The sequence below is a fragment of the Vombatus ursinus genome, unplaced genomic scaffold, assembly GCF_900497805.2.
Source record: "Vombatus ursinus unplaced genomic scaffold, bare-nosed wombat genome assembly UNPS02006779.1, whole genome shotgun sequence".
NCBI lineage: Eukaryota > Metazoa > Chordata > Mammalia > Diprotodontia > Vombatidae > Vombatus > Vombatus ursinus.
Window position 1 is genome coordinate 11,842,013 of NW_020946557.1, and position 23,226 is coordinate 11,865,238.

General features: G+C 34.8%; 1 protein-coding gene across 1 annotated transcript in view; it reads right to left on the minus strand.

Moving 5' to 3' along the window:
* Positions 1-23,226, minus strand: part of TBC1D32 (TBC1 domain family member 32) — a 232,465-nt gene that overhangs the window by 24,985 nt on the left and 184,254 nt on the right. Inside the window, exon 33 of the mRNA XM_027848616.1 lies at positions 2,219-2,407. Coding sequence (XP_027704417.1) covers positions 2,219-2,407 — 189 coding nt within the window. The remainder of the gene's footprint in view (positions 1-2,218; positions 2,408-23,226) is intronic.

Here is a 23,226-nt window from a genome sequence, read left to right on the forward strand (position 1 = left end):
CCTTTCTTTGTGTCATGTGTGCTATTAATGGTACTCTTTCTTTACTAACTCTTTTTTTTTCCACTTCAGAACATAAAACAACTCTTTTCTTTGATAATGATATATCACTAATATTATTCATATTTGTTAAACATGATTAAATTGGTTTAGGACTCACAGATGGAACACAGAAAGGAGGATAGGACAGGGGCAGGGAGAGAGGGAAAAATATTTTCCTGGCATAAGATGGAAAAGAGAAGAATAGAGGAGGGAGAAGAATAAGAGGATTAAGGTAAAGAAGATGTGCATCTGCATGCGAGGAAGAGAATGTTTGAGGTAGAATGAACTAAGCTGTGAAAGAAAGTAGAATGTGAAGACAGTCATTGATGCCCTTACCCATAAAAAAGAAGAGAGGTGGAGGCAAAAAAATTCTCAACTTTTTAATACTGGACATAAGGTGTAATTGTTGGCATAGAGCTGTCTGAAAAGGAAGAGTGACATGGAATTATCTCAGGTCAGGGGGAGTGGATTATAGTCAAATCAATTAGTTATTATAAGCACAGGATTTGTAATTCAAGAAATAATTAAATTTGACTATAACATTTTAAAAAATTAGATCAAGTATATTCCATTTGACATATGCCTTCTGGTATTTAGAAGCTCAAAGAATCACAACAGTTTAGTGTAAGAAGGGGACATACGGGGCAGCTAGGTGGTGCAGTGAATAGAGCACCGACCCTATGACACAAGAATGATTAAGAACCTCTGCTTTAGGAAGATGACACATCTCATTATTTATATCAAATCTGTATAAGGCTACTTCATAGGAAGTCACTAACTACAGTGATATATCTCAATCTTGGGTCAGTAATAGATTTCTTTGTATTCTTTTAGTGGCTGTGGATCCTTTCTTATGATTCTGGGAAGCATGGAACATTACTTCTTTCTCAGAAGGTCCAGATAGATGTACTGTCTATGCAAATTTTCTAATTCCTGTCATGCAGCTCTAGCTTTATAGTTCCTTTTTTCCTTTCTTTGTGTCATGTGTGCTATTAATGGTACTCTTTCTTTACTACCTCTTTTTTTTCCACTTCAGAACATAAAACAACTCTTTTCTTTGATAAAGATGTATCACTAATATTATTCATATTTGTTAAACATGGTTAAACTGGTTTAGGACTCACAGAGGGAACACAGAAAGGAGGATAGGACAGGGACAGGGAGAGAGGGAAAAATATTTTCCTGGCATAAGATGGAAAAGAGTAAAATAGAGGAGGGAGAAGAAGAACTCAGGAGGACCTGAGTTCAAATCCAGCCTCAGACACATGATACTTACTAGCTGTGTGACTCTGGGCAAGTCACTTAACCCCAACTGCTTTGCCAAAAAAAAAAAAAAGAAAGAAAAAAAAGGGCACTTAAGAGATCAAGTCTAATCCTCCTCCCCCATCCCTTTTTTAACCAATGAGAAAACCAAAATAGATCAAAGTGATTTGCTCAAGATCCTAGCACTAATTAATGACAGAGCTATTATTTTAACTTGTCTTCTGATTCCATATTCAGTGACCTTATCACATGAAATATGATATCCAAATAAAATTCTTCAAAACTAAATTATGTTATTATATTTCTTGTCAGTTTATTAACATTTCTAAATGAAATTTACTTTTACAATTAACTATGCAAAATGAAAAAATACAAAAAAATACTTCAATGAAAACTTTTTTCAGAGTAAATTTTAGTGTATACTTAAAGGAAACTTAATAGCTTTCAAACTTAGTGTCTTTCAAATGATTTTCTTCTAAATAGCTGGACTGCCATGTAGTCTAACACCATTATTTATCAACTAGAAAGTAACTAAAAGATATCTATTGTTAATCAAAGATAAAGCCAATGTGAAATAACAGGGAAAATCTTTTTAAACAGCAACAAAACAACAAAATGGGGTAGGGGTTAAGTTTACCCATTTTTGATAACATTATTCCAAAATGAAATTGAAGGACATAGATATGTGTATTCTCTCTCCATAAACCAATATACACACACACACATATATATATACAATGCATATATGTACATACAGGCATATGTAAATATATGTGTATAAACATACATGCATTCAGATACATATAAACATAAATGCATATAGAAAGATATAGATGACTTGCTATAAAAACACTCCACTTAAAAATAATATAATATTTAATTTATGTGTTGCCCATGAAATTAAAAGTAGACTTACTTTAAGAAAAACCTGTAAATCCTGAGACTGAGTATGCTTTAGAATGTCTTGCTGCAAATGTTTTAATATACATATACATATGTATATCTGGTAATCAGGACCAAGAAAGACACAAGTGGCAATGTAGTGACAGATTTCAATCCAATCCAAGTAATTCCAGAAACACTGAGTTATCCATTGTTGACAAATCTAAAAACAAACAAAAACATTCAATTTGTTAGAAATCTTCCAAAAGTTTGACTTTTTAAGAAATAAATATTATTGATATCTTTTGTTTTCATATCACCTATATTTGCAACTGTATCCTTCTCCCTAACTTTGCCCAAAGAACCATCCTTAATGATAAAGACTAAAAAGGAGTAAGAGAAAAAAAAAGTTAGCAAACATAAAGTCTGACATTAATTTCAGCATTCTGAAGCCATGGTCCTGCACCTTTAAAAAGAAGGGGGAGGAGATTTTTTTTTTTAGTCATGCAAAACATTTCAATAACAGTCATGTTGTGAAAGAAAACATAGACAAAAAAAAACCCTCAAGAAAAATAGAGCAAAAAACAAAAACAAAAAAAAAAGTATACTTCAATCTGCATTCAGATAACATCAGATCTTTGGGGATGGGTAGCATTTTTCATCATAAGTCCTTCAGAGTTGTCTTGGAGCGCTGTATTGCTGAGAATAGTTAAGTCATTCACAGCTGATCATCCTACAATATTGCTGTTACTTTGTACACAGTACATTTCACTATGCATCAGCTCATATAAGTCTTTCTAGGCTTCTCTGAGAACATCCTGCTTATCATTTCCTACAGTACAACAGTATTCCATCACTATCACATACCACAATTTGTTCAGCCATTCCCCAACTGATGGGCATCTCCTCAATTTCTAATTCTTGCCCCCAGAAAGGAGCTGCTATAAATATTTTTATACATATAGGTCCTTTTCCTTTTTTTTTCAATCTCTTTTGGGAAACAGACCTAGTAGTGGTATTGCTAGGTCAAAGGGTATTCATGGTTTTATAGCCCTTTGCGTATAGTTCCAAATTGCTCTCCAGAATGGTTGAATAAGTTCAAAACTCTACCAATAGTTCATTAATGTCTTATTTTTCCCACATACCCTCCAATATTTGTTACTTACCTATCCTATTAGCTAATCTAACATGTATGAGGTAGTATCTCAGAATTGTTTTAATTTGTATTTTTCTCATCAATAGTGAGTTTTCATAAGGCTATAGATAGCTTTGATTATTTCCTCGGAAAACTGATAATATCTTTTGATCACTTATCAATTAGGGAATGGCTCTCATTTTTTATAAATCTGACTCAATTCTCTATATGTTTGAGAAATGAGGCCTTTATCAGAGAAACTTGCTTCAAATTTTTTGCACAGTTACTATTGCCACTTGTATTTCCCCCTATCCTATTTCCCCCCATTCATTCTATTTTCTCTCTCCTTTCACCCTGTACCTCCTCAAAAGTGTTTTGCTTATGACTACCCCCTCTCCCAAATCCGCCCTCCATTCTATCACCCCCCCCCCATTTTGTTGTAGGGTAAGATACATTTCTATACATAATTTAGTGTGTATGTTATTCCCCCTTTGAGCCAATTGTGATGACAGTAAGGTTTACTCACTCTCCCTCATCTCCCCCCTCTTCCCATTCACTGTAAAAGCATTTTCTTGCCTCTTTTTGTGAGATAATTTATCCCATTCTACTTTTCCCTTTCTCCAAGTACATTCCTATCTCACCTCTTAATTTTATTTACAGATACCATCACTCCATATTCAACTCACATCTATGCCCTCTGTATACATATATGTAATATAAAATCATTAGGGTAGTTAGGAGTATATATATCTATATATCTATATCTATATACATACTCTCCTTCTAACTATATATATATATACTCCTAACTACCCTCATAATGAAAAAGGTCTTATGTAAATATCATCTTATATAAATTAGTATATTATCTTAATATATTATCTAATATATATTATTATAGATATTATCTTATATATCATATTCCCATGTAGGAATATGAAGAGTTAATAAGTCCCATATGATTTCTCTTTCCTGTTCACCTTTTTTATGCTCCTCTTGAGTCTTGTATTTGAAAGTCAAATTTTCTATTCAGCTCTGGTCCTCAAGAAAGCTTGAAATTCCTCTATTTCACTGAATGTCCACTTTACCCCATATGGATTATACTCAATTTTGCTGGGTATGTGATTCTTGGTTGTAATCCTAGCTCCTGTGCCCTCCAGAATATCATATTCCAAGCCCTCTGGTCCTTTAATGTAGAAGCTGCTAAATTTTGTATTATCTTGATTGTGGTTCCATGATATTTGAATTGTTTCTTTCTGGCTGCTTGCAATATTTTCTCTTTGACCAGGGAACTCTGGAATTTGGCTATAATATTTCTGAGAGTTTTTCCTTTTGGGATCTCTTTCAGGAGGAGATCACTGGATTCTTTCAATTTATATTTTATCAGGGCAGTTTTACTTGATAATTGATGATGTCTAGGCTCTTTTTTTTCAGCTCTCTAATAGTTTTTATTTTTTTAATTTTATTTTTTTATTAATTTTTTTGATTTATCAACAATCACTTCCATATGCTTTTGAGTTTAAAATTTTTCTCCCCCTTCCTCCCCACCACCCTCCCTAGGATGGAGCACAATCTGATATAGGCTATACATTTACATTCATATTAAACATATTTTCACATTAGTGATGTCGGAAGTAGAAATTAAAATCAATAGGAGGAACCATCAGAAAAAGGAAACAAAACTCAACAGAAGACAAAAAAAATTAACAATTCGGCTTCCATAGTTCTTTCTTTGGGTGTGGATAGCATATTCCATCACAACGCCTCTGGAGATGTCTTAGATCCTTGTATTGCCAGGAAGGGTTAAGTTTATCAATATTAGTCATCACACAATGTGGCTGTTATTGTGTACAACAATCTCTTGGTTCTGCTCACTTGACTCAGCATCAGACCATACAAGTCTTTCCAGGTTTTTCTGAAGTCAGTCTGTTCATCATTTCTTATAGCACAATAGTATTCCATCACATTCATATACTACAACTTGCTCAGCCATTCCCCAATTGATGGGCATCCTCTCAATTTCCAATTTCTGCCACCACAAAAAGAGCTGCTAGAAATATTTTTGTACATGTAGGTCCTTTTCCCATTTGTGTGATCTCTTTGGGATATAGCCCTAGAAGTGCTATTGCTGGGTCAAAGGGTATGCACATTTTTATAGCCCTTTCGGCATAGTTCCAAATTGCTCTCCAATTTGGATCATTTCACAACTCCACCAACAATGCATTAGCGTTCCAATTTTCCCACATCTTCTCCAACATTTATCCTTTTCCTGTTTTGTCATTGTTTTGATTTGTATTTCTCTAATCAATAGTGATTTAGAGCATTTTTTCATATGACTATAAATGGCTTTAATTTCTTCATCTGAGAACTGTCTGTTCATATCCTTTGACCACTTATCAATTGGGGAATGGCTTGTATTCTTATAAATTTGACTTAATTCTCTATATATTTTAGAAATGAGGCCCTTATCAGAGAGACTGGTTGAAAAAATTCTTTCCCAATTTTCTACCTTCCTTCTAATCTTAGTTGCATTCGCTTTGTTTGTGCAAAAACTTTTCAATTTAATGTAATCAAAATTATCTATTTTGCTTTTTGTAATGTTCTCTATCTCTTGTTTGGTCATGAAGTCTTCTGTTCTCCATAGATCTGACAGGTAAACTATTCCTTGCTCTCTCAGTTTGCTTATAGTATCAGCCTTTATATCTAAATCATGTACCCATTTTGACTTTATTTTGGTATATGGTGTCAGATTTTGGTCTATGCCTAGTTTCTGCTATGCTCTTTTCCAGTTGTCCCAGCAGTTTTTTTCAAAGAGTGGGTTCTTATCCCAGACGCTGGGGTCTTTGGGTTTATCAAATAATATATTACTATAGTCATTGACTACTGTGTCTTGCATACTTAACCTATTCCATTCATCTGCCACTTTATTTCTTAGCCAGTACCAAGCAGTTTTGATGATTGCTGCTTTATAATAGAATTTAAGATCTTGAATGGCTAGGCCACCTTCCCCTGCATTTCTTTTCACTCAGTTCTCTTGATATTCTGGACCTTTTGTTCTTCTAAATAAATCTTGTTATTATTCTTTCTAACTTTTTATAACTTTCTAACTCTAACTCTATTTCTAACCAAAATAATTTTTTGGTAGTTTGATTGGTATGGCACTGAATAAGTAAATCAGCTTAGGTAGAATTGTCATTTTCATTATATTAGCTTGGCCTGCCCATGAGGAACTGATGTTTTTCCAATTATTTAGATCTGATTTTATTTGCATGAAGTGTTTCGTAATTGTATTCGGAGTTCCTGGGTTTGTTTCAGGAAGCAGACTCCTAAATATATTATAATGTCTATGGTAAGTTTAAATGGAATTTCTCTATCTCTTCCTGTTGGGCTTTGCTGGTAATATATAGAAATGCCAATGATTTATGTGGGTTTATTTTATAGCCTGCAACTTTGCTGAAGTTGTTTATTATTTCAAGTAGTTTTTTACTTGATTCTCTGGGATTCTCTAAGTATAACATCATGTCATCTGCAAAGAGTGATAGCTTTGTTTCTTCTTTGCCTATTCTAATGCCTTCAATGTCTTTTTCTTCTCTTATTGCTAAAGCTAACGTTTCCAGTACAATGTTGAATAATAGTGGTGATAATGGACATCCTTGTTTCACCCCCGATGTTGCTGGAAATGCTTTTAGCTTGTCCCCATTACATATTATGCTTGCTGAATGTTTTAGATAGATGCTATTTATTATTTTAAGGAAGACTCCATTTATACCTATGCTCTCTAGTGTTTTTAATAGGAATGGGTGTTGTATTTTGTCAAAAGCTTTTTCTGCATCTATTGAGATGATCATGTGGTTTCTGTTAGTTTTGGTGCTGATATGATGGATTATGCTGATAGTTTTCCTTATATTGAACCAGCCCTGCATTCCTGGTATAAATCCTACCTGGTCATAGTGTATTATTTGTGTGATAAGTTGCTGTAATCTATTTGCTAATATTTCATTTAAAATTATTGCATCTATATTCATTAGAGAAATTGGTCTATAATTTTCTTTCTCTGTTTTAATCCTTCCTGGTTTAGGTATCAGCACCATATCTGCATCATAAAAAGAATTTGGTAAGGTTCCTTCTTTACCTATTTTACCAAATAGTTTATATAGTACTGGAATTAATTGTTCTTTAAATGTCTACACGTGTAAATCCATCTGGCCCTGGAGATTTTTTCCTAGGGAGTTCATCAATGACTTACTTGTTCAATTTCTTTTTCTGAGATGGGGTTATTTAAGTATTTTACTTCCTTTTCTGTTAATCTGGGCAATTTATATTTTTGTAAATATATATCCATTTCACTAAGATTGTCAAATTTGTTGGCATATAATTGTGCAAAATAATTCCTAATTGTTGTTTTAATTTCCTCTTCCTTGGTGGTCATTATTGATACTAGTAATTTGGTTTTCTTCTTTCTTTTTTTTAATTAGATTAACCAAAGGTTTATCTATTCTATTGTTTTTTTCATAAAATCAGCTCTTAGTTTTACTTATTAGTTCAATAGTTTTCTTAATTTCAATTTTATTAATTTTTCCTTTGGTTTTCAATATTTTTAATTTGGTGTTTAATTGAGGATTTTTAATTTGTTCTTTTTCTAGTTTTTTTTAGTTGTATGCCCAATTCATTGATCTCTTCTTTTTCTATTTTATTTATGTAAGCATTTAGAGACATAAAACTTCCCCTAAGAACTGCTTTCACTGCATCCAATAAGTTTTGCTATGTTGTCTCATTATTGTCATTCTCTTGAATGAAATTATCGATTGTGTCTATGATTTGTTGTTTGACCCAATCATTTTTTAGGATTAGATTATTTAGTTTCCAATTATTTTTTAGTCTATCTTTCCATGGCCCTTTATTACATATAATTTTTATTGCATCATGATCTCAAAAGGATGCATTTACTACTTCTGCCTTTCTGCATTGGATTTTGAGGTTTTTATGCCCTAGTACATGGTCAATTTTTGTGTATGTGCCATGTACCACTGAGAAAAAAGTATATTCTTTTCTATCCCCATTCAGTTTTCTCCACAGCTCTATCATACCTAACTTTTCTAATGTTCTATTCACCTCCTTAACTTCTTTCTTGTTTATTTTGTGGTTAGATTTATCTAGTTCAGAGAGGGGGAGGTTGAGGTCCCCCACTAGTATAGTTTTGCTGTGTTTCTTCCTGTAACTCCCTGAACTTCTCTAAGAATCTGGATGCTATACCATTCGGTGCATATATGTTCAGTAATGATATTACTTCACTGTCTATGGTGCCTTTTAGCAGGATGTAGTTTCCTTCCTTATCTCTTTTGATAAGATCTATTTTTGCTTTTGCTTTGTCTGAGATCAGGATTGCTACCCCTGCTTTTTTTTACTTCAGCTGAAGCATAATATATTTTCCTCCAGTCTTTTACCTTTACCCTGTATGTGTCACTTTTTCAAATGTGTTTCCTGTAAACAACATATTGTAAGATTATGGTTTTTAATCCAATCTGCTATACGCTTCCGTTTTATGGGAGAGTTCATCCCATTCACATTTACAGTTATGATTACTATCTGTGTCTTTTTCTCCATCCTTTTTTCCCCCGTTTATGCTTTTCTTTCCCTTTCCCCTCCCCCCCTACCCCCGCCACTAGTGTTTTGTTTTTGACCAGCACCTCCTATGGTCCCACCTCCCTTCTATTATCCCTTTTCCCTTTTCTTCCCCTTTACCCTTACTGCTTCTTACCTTTTCCCCTTATTGCTTCTTCCCTCCCTTCTTTCCCCCCTCCCTTTTCTTTCCCCTTTTGCCTCCTACTGCCTACAGTGCAAGTTAGATTTCTATACCTAACTGATTATGTTATTTCCTTCTTGAGCCAAATCTAATGAAAGTAAGGTTCAAACAATGCTCATCCCTCTCCCTTCTTTACCTCTGCTCTAACAGGTTTTTGTGTCTTTCCTTGTAATGTAATTTACCCTTGTCTGCCTCCTCCTTTCTCAGTACATTTTCTTAGCTCAGACTAATCCACTTATTTGGATCCATTTAACCCACTTGATTAAATTTTTTTTTGTCATTACATCAGAGTCAACTTATATCCACCCAGTTTATGTATACTCCTTTAACATGGTATAATAACAATACAGTTCTCAAGAGTTGCAAGTGTCATCTTCTCTTGTAGGGATGTAAACATTTTGCCCTTATTAACAACATATTGTATCTTTCTGTCCCATTTACCTTTTTATGTCTCTCGAATCTTGTACTTGAAGATCAAATTTTTTGTTGAGCTCTGGTCTTTTTATCATGAATGTTTGGAAGCCCCCTATTTCATTGAATATCCATCTCCTTCCCTGAAAAATCACACTCATTTTCGCTGGGTAGTTAATCCTTGGCTGCATTCCAAGCTCCTTTGCCTTACGGAATATCATGTTCCATGCCCTATGGTGTTTTAATGTAGAGGCTGCAAGGTCCTGTGTAATCCTGACTGTGGTTTCATGATATTTAAATTGTTTCTTTCTGGCTGCTTGCAGTAATGTCTCTTTGATCTGGTAATTTTGGAATTTAGCTATTATATTCCTTGATGTTTTCAATTTGGGATCTCTTTCAGGCTGAGAGTGATGGATTCTTTATATAGTTATTTTACCTTCAGGTTCTAGGACTTCGGGGCAGTTTTCCTTTATGATTTCCTGAAGGATATTGTCCAGGCTCTTTGTTTCATCATGACTTTCAGGTAGGCCTATAATTTTTAAATTGTCTCTCCTGGATCGATTTTCCAGGTCAGATGTTTTACCCATGAGGTATTTTACGTTTTTATCTATTTTTTCATTTTTTTGTTTCTGTTTGACTGATTCTTGCTCTCTCATAGTCATTAGTTTCTATTTGTTCAATTCTAATTTTTAACATATTGTTTTTTTCTGTTAGATTTTGTACTTTCTTCTCCAATTGGTCAATTGTATTTTTAAGGGATTTATTTTCTTCATTGTACTTTTTTTTTCCCAATTGGCCAATTGTGTGTTTTAGAGACTTGTTTTCTTCAGTGTACTTTTTTTTCCAATTGGCCAATTGTACTTTTAAAGGACTCCTCCACCTCTCTCATTTGACTTTTAAAATCCTTCTTGAGCTCTTCTAAGAAGGCTTTTTGGGCTTCAGACCAGTTCATATTCCCTTCTGATGTTGCAGATGTGGGTTTGGTGACAGTGTTGTCCTCTTCAAAATTTCTGTCTTGATCTTCGCTCTTCTCATAATATGAATCTATCGTATGTTTCTTTTTACTCATGGTGTTTCTTTATTCCCTGGCCTTTACAGAGATTAAGCTCTCCTACTGGGGAGCAGAGGGCACTGACCCAAGCTTCTTGTGTTGGGAGCCTAGGTCTTGGTCACTGGCTTTGGAAGCTGGGGCCTCTTATGTTGGCAATTGGAGGCTGTAGGTTTCCAGCAGCTTATCTGGTGTTGGGCTGGAATCTGCAAGGCTGGGACTTTCAGGAAAATCTAGGTTGCCCGCTTTTCCTTTCCTTTAGCTTTGTTTAGCTCCTTTTAGATAAGTGCTGCTAGGTGTTTATCTGCCTGGGGCCCCTTGCAGTGTTGCCTCCCTTATTTCTGTTGAGGTACTAGGAGACTTCTTTGCTGTAGAATGCTGAGGCACCTGGTGGTTTTCTGAGCTGGTTTCCACCAGTTACCCCACCCTCACTGAGGCACTGGGAGGTACAGCTGTTGGTGTTTGCCTGCTCGACTACCTGGGCTTCGGGATCTCCTCCTGGTTGGCAGTTGGAGGCTGTAGGGTTCTGACAGCTTACATGGTGTTGGGCTGGAATCAACAAGGCTGGAACTTTTTGACACCTCTAGGTTGCTTTTTCAGCTCCTTTCAAATGGATGCTACCAGGTGCTTATCCGCCTGGGGCCCTTTGTAGTGCTGCTTCCCTTATTTTTGCTGAGGCACTGAGAGACCAGTTTGCTTTAGAATGCCGAGCCACCAGAATCTCCTCCTGGTGTGCTGAACAGGGTCTTTCCACTAGCTGGCTGGGCAACTCCTGGTTCTGTAATGCTCCCCTTCCCCCAGGGTAAGAGGGGCCTTTCCCGTTAATCCCTCTAGCTACCTGAGCTACTGCATTGTTGCACCCTGTCTTTCTTCTAGTTCAGCTGTTCCAGGGTTTTTTCTGGGGTGGTATTTTCTGGGTTTTCAGAGGTTGATAGGTGAGGGTGACAGCGACTAACTTTTTACTCCGCCATCTTGGCTCCCCGAAGCGGAAGTCCTAGGCTCTTTTTTTGATCATGGTTTTTAGGTAGTATAATAATTTTGAAATTATCTCTCCTGGATCTATTTTCCAGGTCAGTTGTTTTTCCAATAAGACATTTCACATTGTCTTCTATTTTTTCCACTCTTTAGGTTTTGTTTTATAATTTCTTGATTTCTCATAGAGTCATTAGCTTCCATTTGCTCCATTCTAATTTTTAAGGAATTATTTTCTTCAGTGAGCTTTTGGACTTCCTTTTCCATTTGGCCAATTCTGTTTGTAAAGGCATTCTTCTCCTCATTGGCTTTTTGGACCTCTTTTGCCATTTGGTCTAGTCTATTTTTAAGGTGTCATTTTCTTCAGTATTTTTCTGTATCTCCTCTACCAAGCTGTGACTCATTTTTCATGATTTACTCGTATCACTCTCATTTCTCTTCCCAATTTTTCCTCTACTTCTCTTACTTGACTTCCAAAATCTGTTTTGAGCTCTTCCATGGCCTGAGACCAACTTACATTTTTCTTGGAGGCTTTGGATGTAGAAGCTTTGACTTTATCTTCTTTTGAGTTTGTGTTTTGATCTTCCCTATCACCATAGTTATTTTCAATAATCTAGAGGGTTTTTTTTCCCATTGTTTGCTCATTTTCACAGCCTATTACTCGGCTTTTAACTCTTTGTTACGGTCGGTTCTGCTTCCAGGGTGAAGGCACACTGTTGCAAGCCTCAGGAATTTTGTGCAACTGTTTTCAGAGATACTTCTAGGGACCTGTAAGTTTTCAGTTCTTCCAAGGTGGTATGCTCTAAGGAGAGGTTTTTACTACTCTTCTGGCCTGTGCTCTGGTTTGTGAGTGACCACAACCACTCTTTTCTGCCCTGGTCTTGTGAGGAGGGTCCTGCTCCACTGCTACCACAAACTCTGCTATGCTAGTGTTCTTCCTCACTATGGGACTGCCACCCAGGACTGTAACCCAGAACCAAGTATGAGCAAAGCAACAGAGTTCTGCTTCAGTGCTATCAAATAAACCTCTGTAATCTCCTTCTGACCTGTTGTTTGATCCCCTTACCATCTGTGGGCTGAGAGCTCTAGAAGCAGCTGATGCTGATTCTGTCACTCTCAAGACCTATTCCTGGTTTGCTGAGGCCTAGTCTGTGCTGGTGTGACCTGTGCTGGACTGTGCTCTCCATTCACCCTGGCACAATAGACCTTTCCTACCAACCTTCCAAGTTGTCTTGGCATGAAAATTTGTTTCACTCCGTCATTTTGTGAGTTCTGCTGCTCTAGAATTTGTTTAGTGTCATTTTTTTTAAAGGCATTTGGAGGGGTTTCAGGGAGAGCTCAGGTGAATCCCTGCCTTTACTCAGCCATCATGGCTCCACCCTAAGATATTTTTTCATATAGATTTTTGGGACCAAACTTTTTGCAGGGATCAGTATAATTTGATAGCATTTGGCCTATTGATCTCAGTGCCTCAATTTCTTACTACTTCAATTCATTCTCTGTACTGATATAAAAGTGATTTTACTTAAGCACAGATCTGACTATATCATCTCCTTACTCATTAAACTCCAATAGTTATCTAAGGCTTCTGGAATAGACTGCCCCTCCTATATTCTGCAACTGAGTCAAAAGATCTTCTCACATAAGACATTCTATCTCTCTTCTTTGTGTCTCTGCATTACCTGGCCCCTATACTTGCAATAAACTCTCTCCTTATCTTTGACTCACAGGATGTTTTACTTTCTTTAAGATACAGCTCAAACACCTTCTTCTACATGAAGCCTATCTTGATTCCCTCAAGTCCTAGTACCCTCTCCTTGAAAACACCTTGTATTTAACTACTTTATAGTTATTTTCTTCATGTTTATTTTGAATATATGTAAATATGTACATACATACAACACACACATATGCACATACAAGACATACATGTTTATGTATATTTATTCATATATGTATATACATATAGCACCTAGCACAGTATCTGACCATACTAGAGATTTTAAAAAATCTTTTGTGTTTGATTATTGTTCTTTCCATTCATGTGGTTTCAATCACTGTGAATACTGTCTTGCTGGTTCTGTTTATTTCACTTTACATCAGTTCGTATAAGTCTGTCCATGTATCTTTGTATTCATCCTTTTTAAAATTATCTTATAGTATGTCAATATACCATAACATTCATGTGCTAAAATGTCTTTAACCATTTCCCAATTGATAGGCATTTTCATATGGTCATTTTGTCACCTTTTACATCTAAATCGCATACCCATTTTGAGCTTATCTGAGTATTTGGTAGATGTTACTTTATGCCCAGTTTCTGCCCAACCACTTTTTTTTTTTCAAATAGTGAGTTCTTGCCCTCAAAGCTAAGATTTTTAGGTTTATCAAACACCAGGTTACTATGTGCATTTGCTTATGTATATTGTATAGCTAATCTGTTCCACTGACCAACCATTGTATTCTTATCCAGTATCAAATTGCTTTGATGATTACAGGTTTGTGTATAGTTTGAATTTTGATATTGCTAGGCTGCCTTCCTTCTTATTTTTTTTTAAGCATTGATGACCTTGATAATTCTCAACCTTTTGTTCTTTGAGATGAATTTATTATTTTTTCTAGCTCAATTAAAAAAAATCTTTGGTAGTTTGAATGGTATGGCATCAAATAAAAAAATTTAGATATTATCATTTTTATTAAATTGACTCTATGAACAATTAATATTTCTCTAATTATTAAATCTGTCTTTATTTATGTGAAATGTTTTATATCTGTGTTCACATAGTTCCTGTGTCTTAGCAGGTAGACTACCAAATATTTTATACTGTCTTTATCAGTTATTTTAAATGGAATTTCTCTTTCGATCTCTTCTTGTTGGGATTTGTTGGTAATATATAGAAATCCTGATTATTTGTAAGGGTTTATTTTAAGTCCACCACTTTTCTGAAGTTTTTATTGTTTCAACTAGCTTTTCAGTTGACTCTCTAGGGTTCTCTAAGGGTTCTCTCATCATATCATCTGTGAAAAGTGATAATTTTCTTTCCTCATCTGTTAATTACTTCAACTTTTTTTCTTGTCTTATTTTTTGTAACTAACATTTCTGTTACAATATTAATTAGCAATGGTGATAAAAGACATCCCTGCTTCACCCCCTGATCTTACTGGGAAGGCTTCTAGCTTATCCTCATTACAAATAATGCTTGTCCTCAATTTTTGATAGATATTGCTTATCATTTTAAGAAAAGTTGCTTTTATTCTTATGCTTCCCAGTGTCTTTAATAGGAATGAGTGTTCTCTAACTATTAAAATAATCATATGCTTTTGTCACTGACATGGTCAACTGTGCTTATAGTTTTCCTAATGTTGGACCAGCTTTGCATTCCTGATATAATCCAACCTGGTCACAGTTTATGATCTCTGCGATATATTGTTTTAATTTACTTGTTAGTATATTTAAAATTTTTGCATCAATATTCATTAGGTAAATCTGTCTATAATTTTCTTTCTCTGCTCTTTCAGATTTTTATTTCAGACCATATTTGTGTTATAGAATTTGGTAGGACTCTTTCCTTACCTATTCTTTCAAAAACTTCATGGAGAATGAATTTTTCTTTAAATGTTTAGTAGAATTCAACTGTAAATCCATCTGGTCCTTTTTTCCCCCTTTAGGAAAAACATTTATGGGTCATTTTTTTTTTTACTACAATAGAGTTAAGTATTCTATTTCCTGTTCTGTTAAAATGAACAATTTCTATTTTTGTAAATATTCATTCATTTCATTTAAATTGTCTGTTTTATTGGCATATAATTGGGCAAAATAGCTTTTAATGATTGTTTTTATTTAATTTTCATTAGCTGTAAATTCACCTTTTTCATTTTTGTTACTGGTAATTGGTTTTCTTCTTTCTTTTTTAAAAAAATCATATTAACCAATAGATTATCTATATCATTTTTTAAAGAGCAGTTCCTTTTTTATTTATTAGTTCAATTTTTTAAACTTTCAATTGCATTATCTTTCCTTAATTTTCAGTATTTCTATTTTGGTGTTTAAGTGAGAGTTTAAAGTTTTATTTTCTAGGTCTTTTTGGTTACATGACCAATTTGCTAATTTGCTCTTTCTCTCTTTTATTGATGTGTTTGCAGATACACAATTTCCCCTAGCACTGCTTTGGTTGCATGCCACAAATTTTGGTATGTGGTCTCAGTGTTGTCATTATCTTTAATGGAATTATTATTTCTATACATTCTTTTACCATTTTACCCTTACACTAACTCCTTACGTTACTTAGTTTCCAACTCATTTTTAATCTATTCTCCAAAGGCCCTTTACTGAATATATTTTTATTGCATTGTGGTCGGAAAAAGATGCATTTAATATTTTTGCTTTTCTGCATTTGTTTATGAGGTTTTAATGTCTTTATAAATGGCAAATTTTTGTGAAGGTGGCATGCAGAGCTAAGACATAGTTATATTCCTTTCCACTCCCATTCAACATTCTTCAGAAGTCTATCATATCTAAATTTTCTGAAATTCTATTCATTCCCTTAATTTCATTCTTGTTTATTTTATGGTTAGATTTTGCCCCAGTCCCTTATTTTAAACCCTGTATATATTGCTGTGATTGTAATTAAGGTAAACTGAGGCAAAAAGTCCTGAACATTTATTGATTTGTATTTATTGATAAGGTTATCAATTACCAATAAAAGGTGCCTCAGTTCCAGAACAGGCAAAAAGACTATGAGGTGGAGCTTACTGGTCTTCATAACCTTCACACAGACACTGAAGAACAGGAAGCAACACAGATGGAAAACAATATAACTAGTTACAAAGTATGAAATATCATAAATGACGAAAAACAAGATGATTGGACGGAAGTCAGTCCCTCCTTCCATCCTGCTTAGAATTATTGAGTGAGCCTATTTGTGTTTTTCAAGAGTAACTAATGGTGGGGCAGCTAAGTGGTGCAGTGGATAGAGCCCCAGTCTTGGAGTCAGGAGAACCTGAGTTCAAATCTGGCCTCAGATATTTGACACTTACTAGCTGTGTGACCCTGGACAACTTACTTAACTCCATTGCCTAGCAAAAAAAAAAAAAAAAAGAATAACTAATGGTATATAGATAACATATTTCCTTTAATTGTACAAGTACAGTTAGTGGTACAAAGAGATAACAGATTTCCTTTAATTAAAAGTGATTGTAGGATCACAGAACTTTTCAACTTAACTCAAAGAGGGAAGATGAATTTCTGAATTTAATTCAAAGACAAAGAAACATGACAGGCAATTTTAAAACATGTTGGTAGGGATACAAAATAGAATCAACTACAAAATGAAGTCAATAAATTTCATTTTCTCAGTACATATATATGCATACATAGATATACATACACATATATTTATATGTATAAATAAATAAATACAATATTATATGTATATCTTTAAATTTCCACTGTGTTTCTTACAAATAACATATTGTTTGAGTCTGGTTTCTAATCCAGTCTGCTATCCTCTTCCATTTTATGGGTGAGTTCATGCCATTTACATTCACAGTTATGATTGTTGACTGGGCATCTCACTTCACCTTATTCTCTTATACCTGTCCTTCTCTTTTTGATCCGTTCCCTTCCTCAAGAGTCCTGTTTGCTTCTGCCCACTTTCTTAATCTACCCACCCTCCTATCAACCCCCCCTTCCATTAATCCCTTTCCCCACTACTGTCCTATTGGGTAAGATGAATTTCTGTACCCAATTATATGTATATGTATATATTTGTGTACACACACACATATATATACACATACACACATACACACACATATATGGATGTATATATGTATGTGTGTGTGTATATATATATAAATTCCCTCCTTGAACCAGTTCAGATGAGAATAAAGCTTAAGTATTGCCTGCTTCCCCCCTTCTCACATGCAGTCTTCCTTGGTATAAATTATTCCTTGTGTACCTCTTTATATGGGATTATTTTCCTCATTCTTCTTCTCCCTTCCATGCTATCTCAATAAATCTCTTTTTTCACCCTTCCATTCTCCTTCTGAGATCATACCAACATAATAAAATCATATTGATAAATAGACTCCTTCTAACAGCTTTAGTCCCTTAATAAAGTTAAATAAAGATAAAGTTCTCAGGGGTTACATGTATCATCTCCCCATACAGGGATGTAAACAGTTTAACCTTGTTCAGTCCCTTATTATTTCTGACTTGTGTTTACCTTTTTATGTTTCTTTTGAGTTCTGTGCTTGAATGTCAAATTTTCTATTCGGCTCTTGTCTTTTCATCAGAAATGCCTGAAAGTCCTATTTCATTAAATATCCATTTTTTTCCCCACTGTAGAATTATACTCAGTTTTGATAACTAAATTATTCTTGGTGGTAATCATAGCTCCTTTACCTTATACAATCATATTCCAAGTCCTCCTCTTCTTTAGAGTTATAGCTGCTAAATTTTGTGTGATCTTGACTGACACCACAGTATGTGAAATATTTCTATCTATTCAGATATTTCTATCTGAAATATACTATCTGTTTACAGCATTTTCTCTTTGACCTTGGAGTTCTGTATTTTGGTTATAATGTTCCTGGGAGTTTTCATTCATTTTGGAATTTCTTCCAGGAGGAAACTGTTGGAATCTTTCAATTTCTATTTGCCCTCTAGTTCTAAGATACCTGGGTAATTTTCCTTTATGATTTCTTGAAAAGTACATATATATACAGCTATTTCCTATATAATTTCTTGAAAAAAAAACCTTTTTTTTTTTTTTGTTTCAGGTAGTCCAGTGATTCTTAAACTATCTCTCCTTATTCTATTTTCTAAGTCAAATGTTTTTTTTCCTATGAGATATTTCACATTTTCTTTATTTTTCACTCTTTTGATTTTGTTTTATCATTTCCTGATGTCTCATGGATTGGCTTCCAGTTGGACGATTCTAACTTTTAAGGAATTATTTTCTTCAGTATTTTTTGGACTTCTTTTATCATTTGCACAATTCTGATTTTTAAGGATTTACTTCTTCAGTATTTTTTGTGCCTCTTTTACCAAGCCATTCATTTTCTTTTCACTTGCATAGCTCTCATATCTTTCCCCATTTTTTTCTCTATTACTCTTATTGGATTTTAAAATCTTGTGTTTGCTCTTTAAAAAAAAATCTTTCTTTAACTCTTCTAGGAATACTTGTTGATCTTGTATCCAATCTGCATTTTTTTCTTTGAGGCTTTGCCTATATATTTTTTAAGTCATTATCTTCTTTTCGGTTTGTGTTTTAGAGTATCCTGTCACCATAATAGATTCTTATGGTCAGGTTCTTTGTTGTTTGTTCGTTTGCTCATCTTTTCAGCCTTCTTCTTGATTTTGGACTTTATGTTAGAGCTGGGCTCTGCTGACCTCTGGGGGGGATGTTTGGCCTGAGCTTATATTTTTTATGCCTTTCTGCTGTTTTCTCATATGTCTTGGGACCTATAAGCTTCTGGTGTTTCCATAATGGTATGATCTGGGGAGAGGTTTGATCAACTGCCCTTCTGGTCTATGTTCTTTAAACTCCTATGTCAGTTTGGATTAGTTTTGTGTGTGCATGAGTTTCCATAGACTGCTACTGGACTCAGTCACAGTTAGCCTGTTGGAAGTCCTGCATATTCAAAGTGGTAGAACTGCTGGCTTCCTCTAGGTGCTGGTGTCCTGCTCCGGTTTATTCTACAGCAGGGTTACATATGTGATGGGGTGGTGCTAAAGCTTATATAGAAAAGGGACAATGAAAAGAATGCCAAGTATGCTAGGTGATGGGGTGGGATTAGGGAGTGGTCAGCATATGCAAGTAGTCTGGTGCTGGGCTGCTAGAATGTATGGGAAAATTCAGGGAGTCAACAGAGACAGCTTTATTGAGGGGACTAGATAGTTCGGTTTATACATAGGTTTGCCAGAGGCACGGTCTTTGGGCTGGCAACCAGTGCCTACACTGATCGCCTTTGATGAATTTGATGAATTAAAGGGTCAACTCAGTAGGTTACTAGGCTTACTGAGATTCTGGGTTGCTTCCAGAAACATGGTCTTTGCCTTTTGGGGTCCAGGTCCCACCACCCCATCATATGGACTAAAGGTTAGAACTAGGTCCCTAATTCTGTTAATGGGTTCACTGCTACCCTGCTACATTTGTGGAACTTGTTCTTGCACATCTAGGGTCCTTCCTCCCCTCAAACTGCATCCACTACTCTTCACTCTAGAACTGTGACTAGGAACTGGTGACAGAGATGCCAAACGGCACCCATTCCTAATCCCAGCGTTAGCACAAGGATGTCTTGGTGGTCAATCCCCTTAACACACCTGGGTTCTGGGCTCTTCCCACTGCTACTGTTTCCCCCACAACCTGCTGCAGCTTCTGCTGCTCCATCTGCTGCTCCACTCTTGCTGCTGCCAGGTCAGCTTCCAAACCAGTGTCCACAGACATATCTATCCTCCTAAGCTTCCTTGGGCTGGAAAAATAACTTTCTCTCGGCTTTCTCGATCAAAATTTGTTCTTTTTACATTCTTTATGGGTCATTGTGAAGAAAATGTGAAGGAATTAAGGCAAAATTGCCAGCTCTCATTCCTCCATCTTGACTCTGCCCCAAAGCCAGATTTTAAAGGGATTTAAATGCTAAACATACATGTTTGTATCTCATTCTAAATGCAAAAGAGGGTGCCTCCAAAACTGTTTGAGCAGTGAAATAACATTGTCAGATCTGTACTTTAGAAATATCAGATGGCAGTTATGTGGAGGATGTGTTAGAGAAAGGACAAATTTCAAAAAGGGAGACTAATCAGGAGAATATCACATGAAAGTCCAGAGTATGTGACATACTGCAGCAGTGGAAGGAACACTTAAGCAAAACTCAGTAAACAGAGACTTTTAGCCTAGATTTGATTACTTACCAAGTCAATCAATCAAACAACAAGCATTTAAATGTCAACAGCATACTAAGCACTAAGGACACAAAAAGAGAACAAAATAGTTCCTATGGCTTAAGCAAATCATCAGCTCAAGTTTCTACTTTAGAAAAATAGGAAAAAATATTTGCCCTGTCTTGGTTATATGGCTGCTGTGAGGGATAAATGATATGGGAAATGTGAAATTACTTATATACTACCATATAAATGCTATATGTAACATTATGTTATTCATAAATATTAGTCTTATTTTGCTGTATCATGACACAGAGGTGACTCTAAGTTCCAAAGGCTATGTCAAAGTATAGCAGGCATACCAGTAGTAAAGGGCTGTAAAAGTGTGGGGTTGGTTAAAAAAAAAAAGCGTATTTACTTTTGGAAAGACTTGACACCAGAAAGGTAGTTAGGTGGTGACAAATTACTTTTGGCCATGGCAATACATGAAAATAGTTTGCACTAAAGGATGAAGAAATTGTCATCTACATTGGTAGCAGGAGGGCTCTCTCCATTAAAATCATGTCTCTTCTAAAGTACTGAAGGACAATTATAATTATCTATATATTTCACGTGAACATTAATGTGCTAAGTTGATAATGGATTTAAACATTAAAAGTATGTTGTATATAAATATGAATTAAGTAACTTCATCAGTCTAATTTTAAAATATAACATATAAAATTATGCCAGGCTATTTATGTGGGAAAAGATGACTGGAAATTTAATGAAAAGAAACTCTGCTTTAGCTACAAAGTGGGAAAAAAAATCTCAAAATGTAAATGTCATAAAATTGCTTTCCCTTTGCCCTTCCCAGGCTATATACAATACAGATAGATTGGTTTTCCTTATAATCCTTCTTATACAATGTGTACTTACTGCCCTAAATTATGCCTCAAAAAGCTGTCATGATAGTACTGAAAAATTAAGTGGTATCTTGAGAATTAGACCAAGTTATACTAAGACTAAATTAAACTACTTCTAGCATTTGTATTTGTAGTTGTATTTATATAGTACCTTATATAAGGAATTCAAAACATTTTATTTATATTACCTAATAAATGTTTACATCACTAATGTATCATTGAAGTAGTTTGAATCTCTCTGTAAATTAGTATTGCTCAGTTATTCTCCAGATTTAAAAAGTTAAATTCATTTTGGCTGCCACAAGGAATGAAAATGCATTTTAATGGAAAATGTATGTAGTCTGATGTCTGATTTTTAAAAATTAGCCAGTGATTTCTCATATAGAATGAAAAATATTAGTTGCAGCAACATGATTGTCAGTTGGAATGATACTATGAAAAAAACAGATAAAATGCTATTCATGTAGGTTTTTATGGAAACTAACATTTCTAAGAACAAGTCTTCAAAGAGTTGTTGTAGTTGACAAGGAAGGAAAATAAAAGTTTGCAATATATAAAAAAATGCAACTTGCTGTAATGTGAAAACAGTATTTCCAAACTCGCATCTAAGGATAAAAACTAGGCAGTAAAAGAGTTAAAAAATGGGGGTGGAGAAGGAGAAAGGGAGCCTTTCCTTATCTCTATGAAGATATAAAGTGCTTAGCTGCTTAATTCTACCTTCTTTGAGCAAAAAAACCAGGGATGTTAAAATGAAGAACAGAGGCAATAACAATTCAGTAACTAAAGTATTCCCCATATAATTATATGACATGACATGTGATTCTAGATTTATATAAATTGTCTACATCACTCAAGAAAAGTTAAAAGCAAAGAACAGAAGTTTCCCTAAAATCCCTTCACATCACCAACATGAAATGATTAACCTAAAATGGTTAAGACAAATGAATGAGAAACTTCATGCTTCATGAAAAATCATTATTGAGTATTCAAGTTCTTTGGTCCTGAACTGTAATTCCACTGGTGTAGGGAACTCTCTCAGGGGAATCCTTTGTGTTAAAGTAGATCAGCAGCTGTTATGAAACTCAGAGGGAATTAGTTGCCTAGAAGAGTGGTGTCAAACTCAAATAGAAACAGTGGCCACTGAACAATACACAAGGATCTCTGTGGGCCACATATTGACTTAGAAAACCACATATTAATATCATCTCTTCTATTATATTTTTATTTACTTGGCTAAATATTTCCTAATTACATTTTAATCTGGCTCAGGGGCACTCAGAAACATTTGTGAGCTCCCACAGTGTTTGACACCTCTGGCCTGGAGCAATGGAATGTAAAGTGCCTTGCCCAGAGTCACAGTTTTGTGTCTGAGTCAGTACTTGAACCCTGGTCTTCTTGACTCCAAGCTAGTGTTCAAGCAAATATACCACTCTATCTCTCTTGTTAGTTAAATTATTTAAGTAAATTTACTACTTGCACAACAACTTAAACTGAAATGTAAGGTTACTTAACTGTCAGCTGAATTAATTTAACTTCATTTCATTAATATCTACTGTACCACCTAGTAAAGGAATTATAGATTTTTCTCCACTAAGATCTTTAAAAATCTATTTGCACATGAAAAGATGATATATAGGGATTCATTAGTTAATGGTGGCATTATGGAAAAATATGCATCATAACATGCAAAGAATAAGACTGTGACCAAGCCAAAATGTTACTTTTACCCTGTATGTTTTATTGCTCTTGGGCAAATCCTGAATCTAGTGGTATGGTGCTAGGAGTCAATATATGAAGTAAAAGTATAGCAACAAAAGAGGTGACTTTTTTTTTCAAAATAAAAATGGATATATGCTATTCAATATAATTAACAATCTTCAT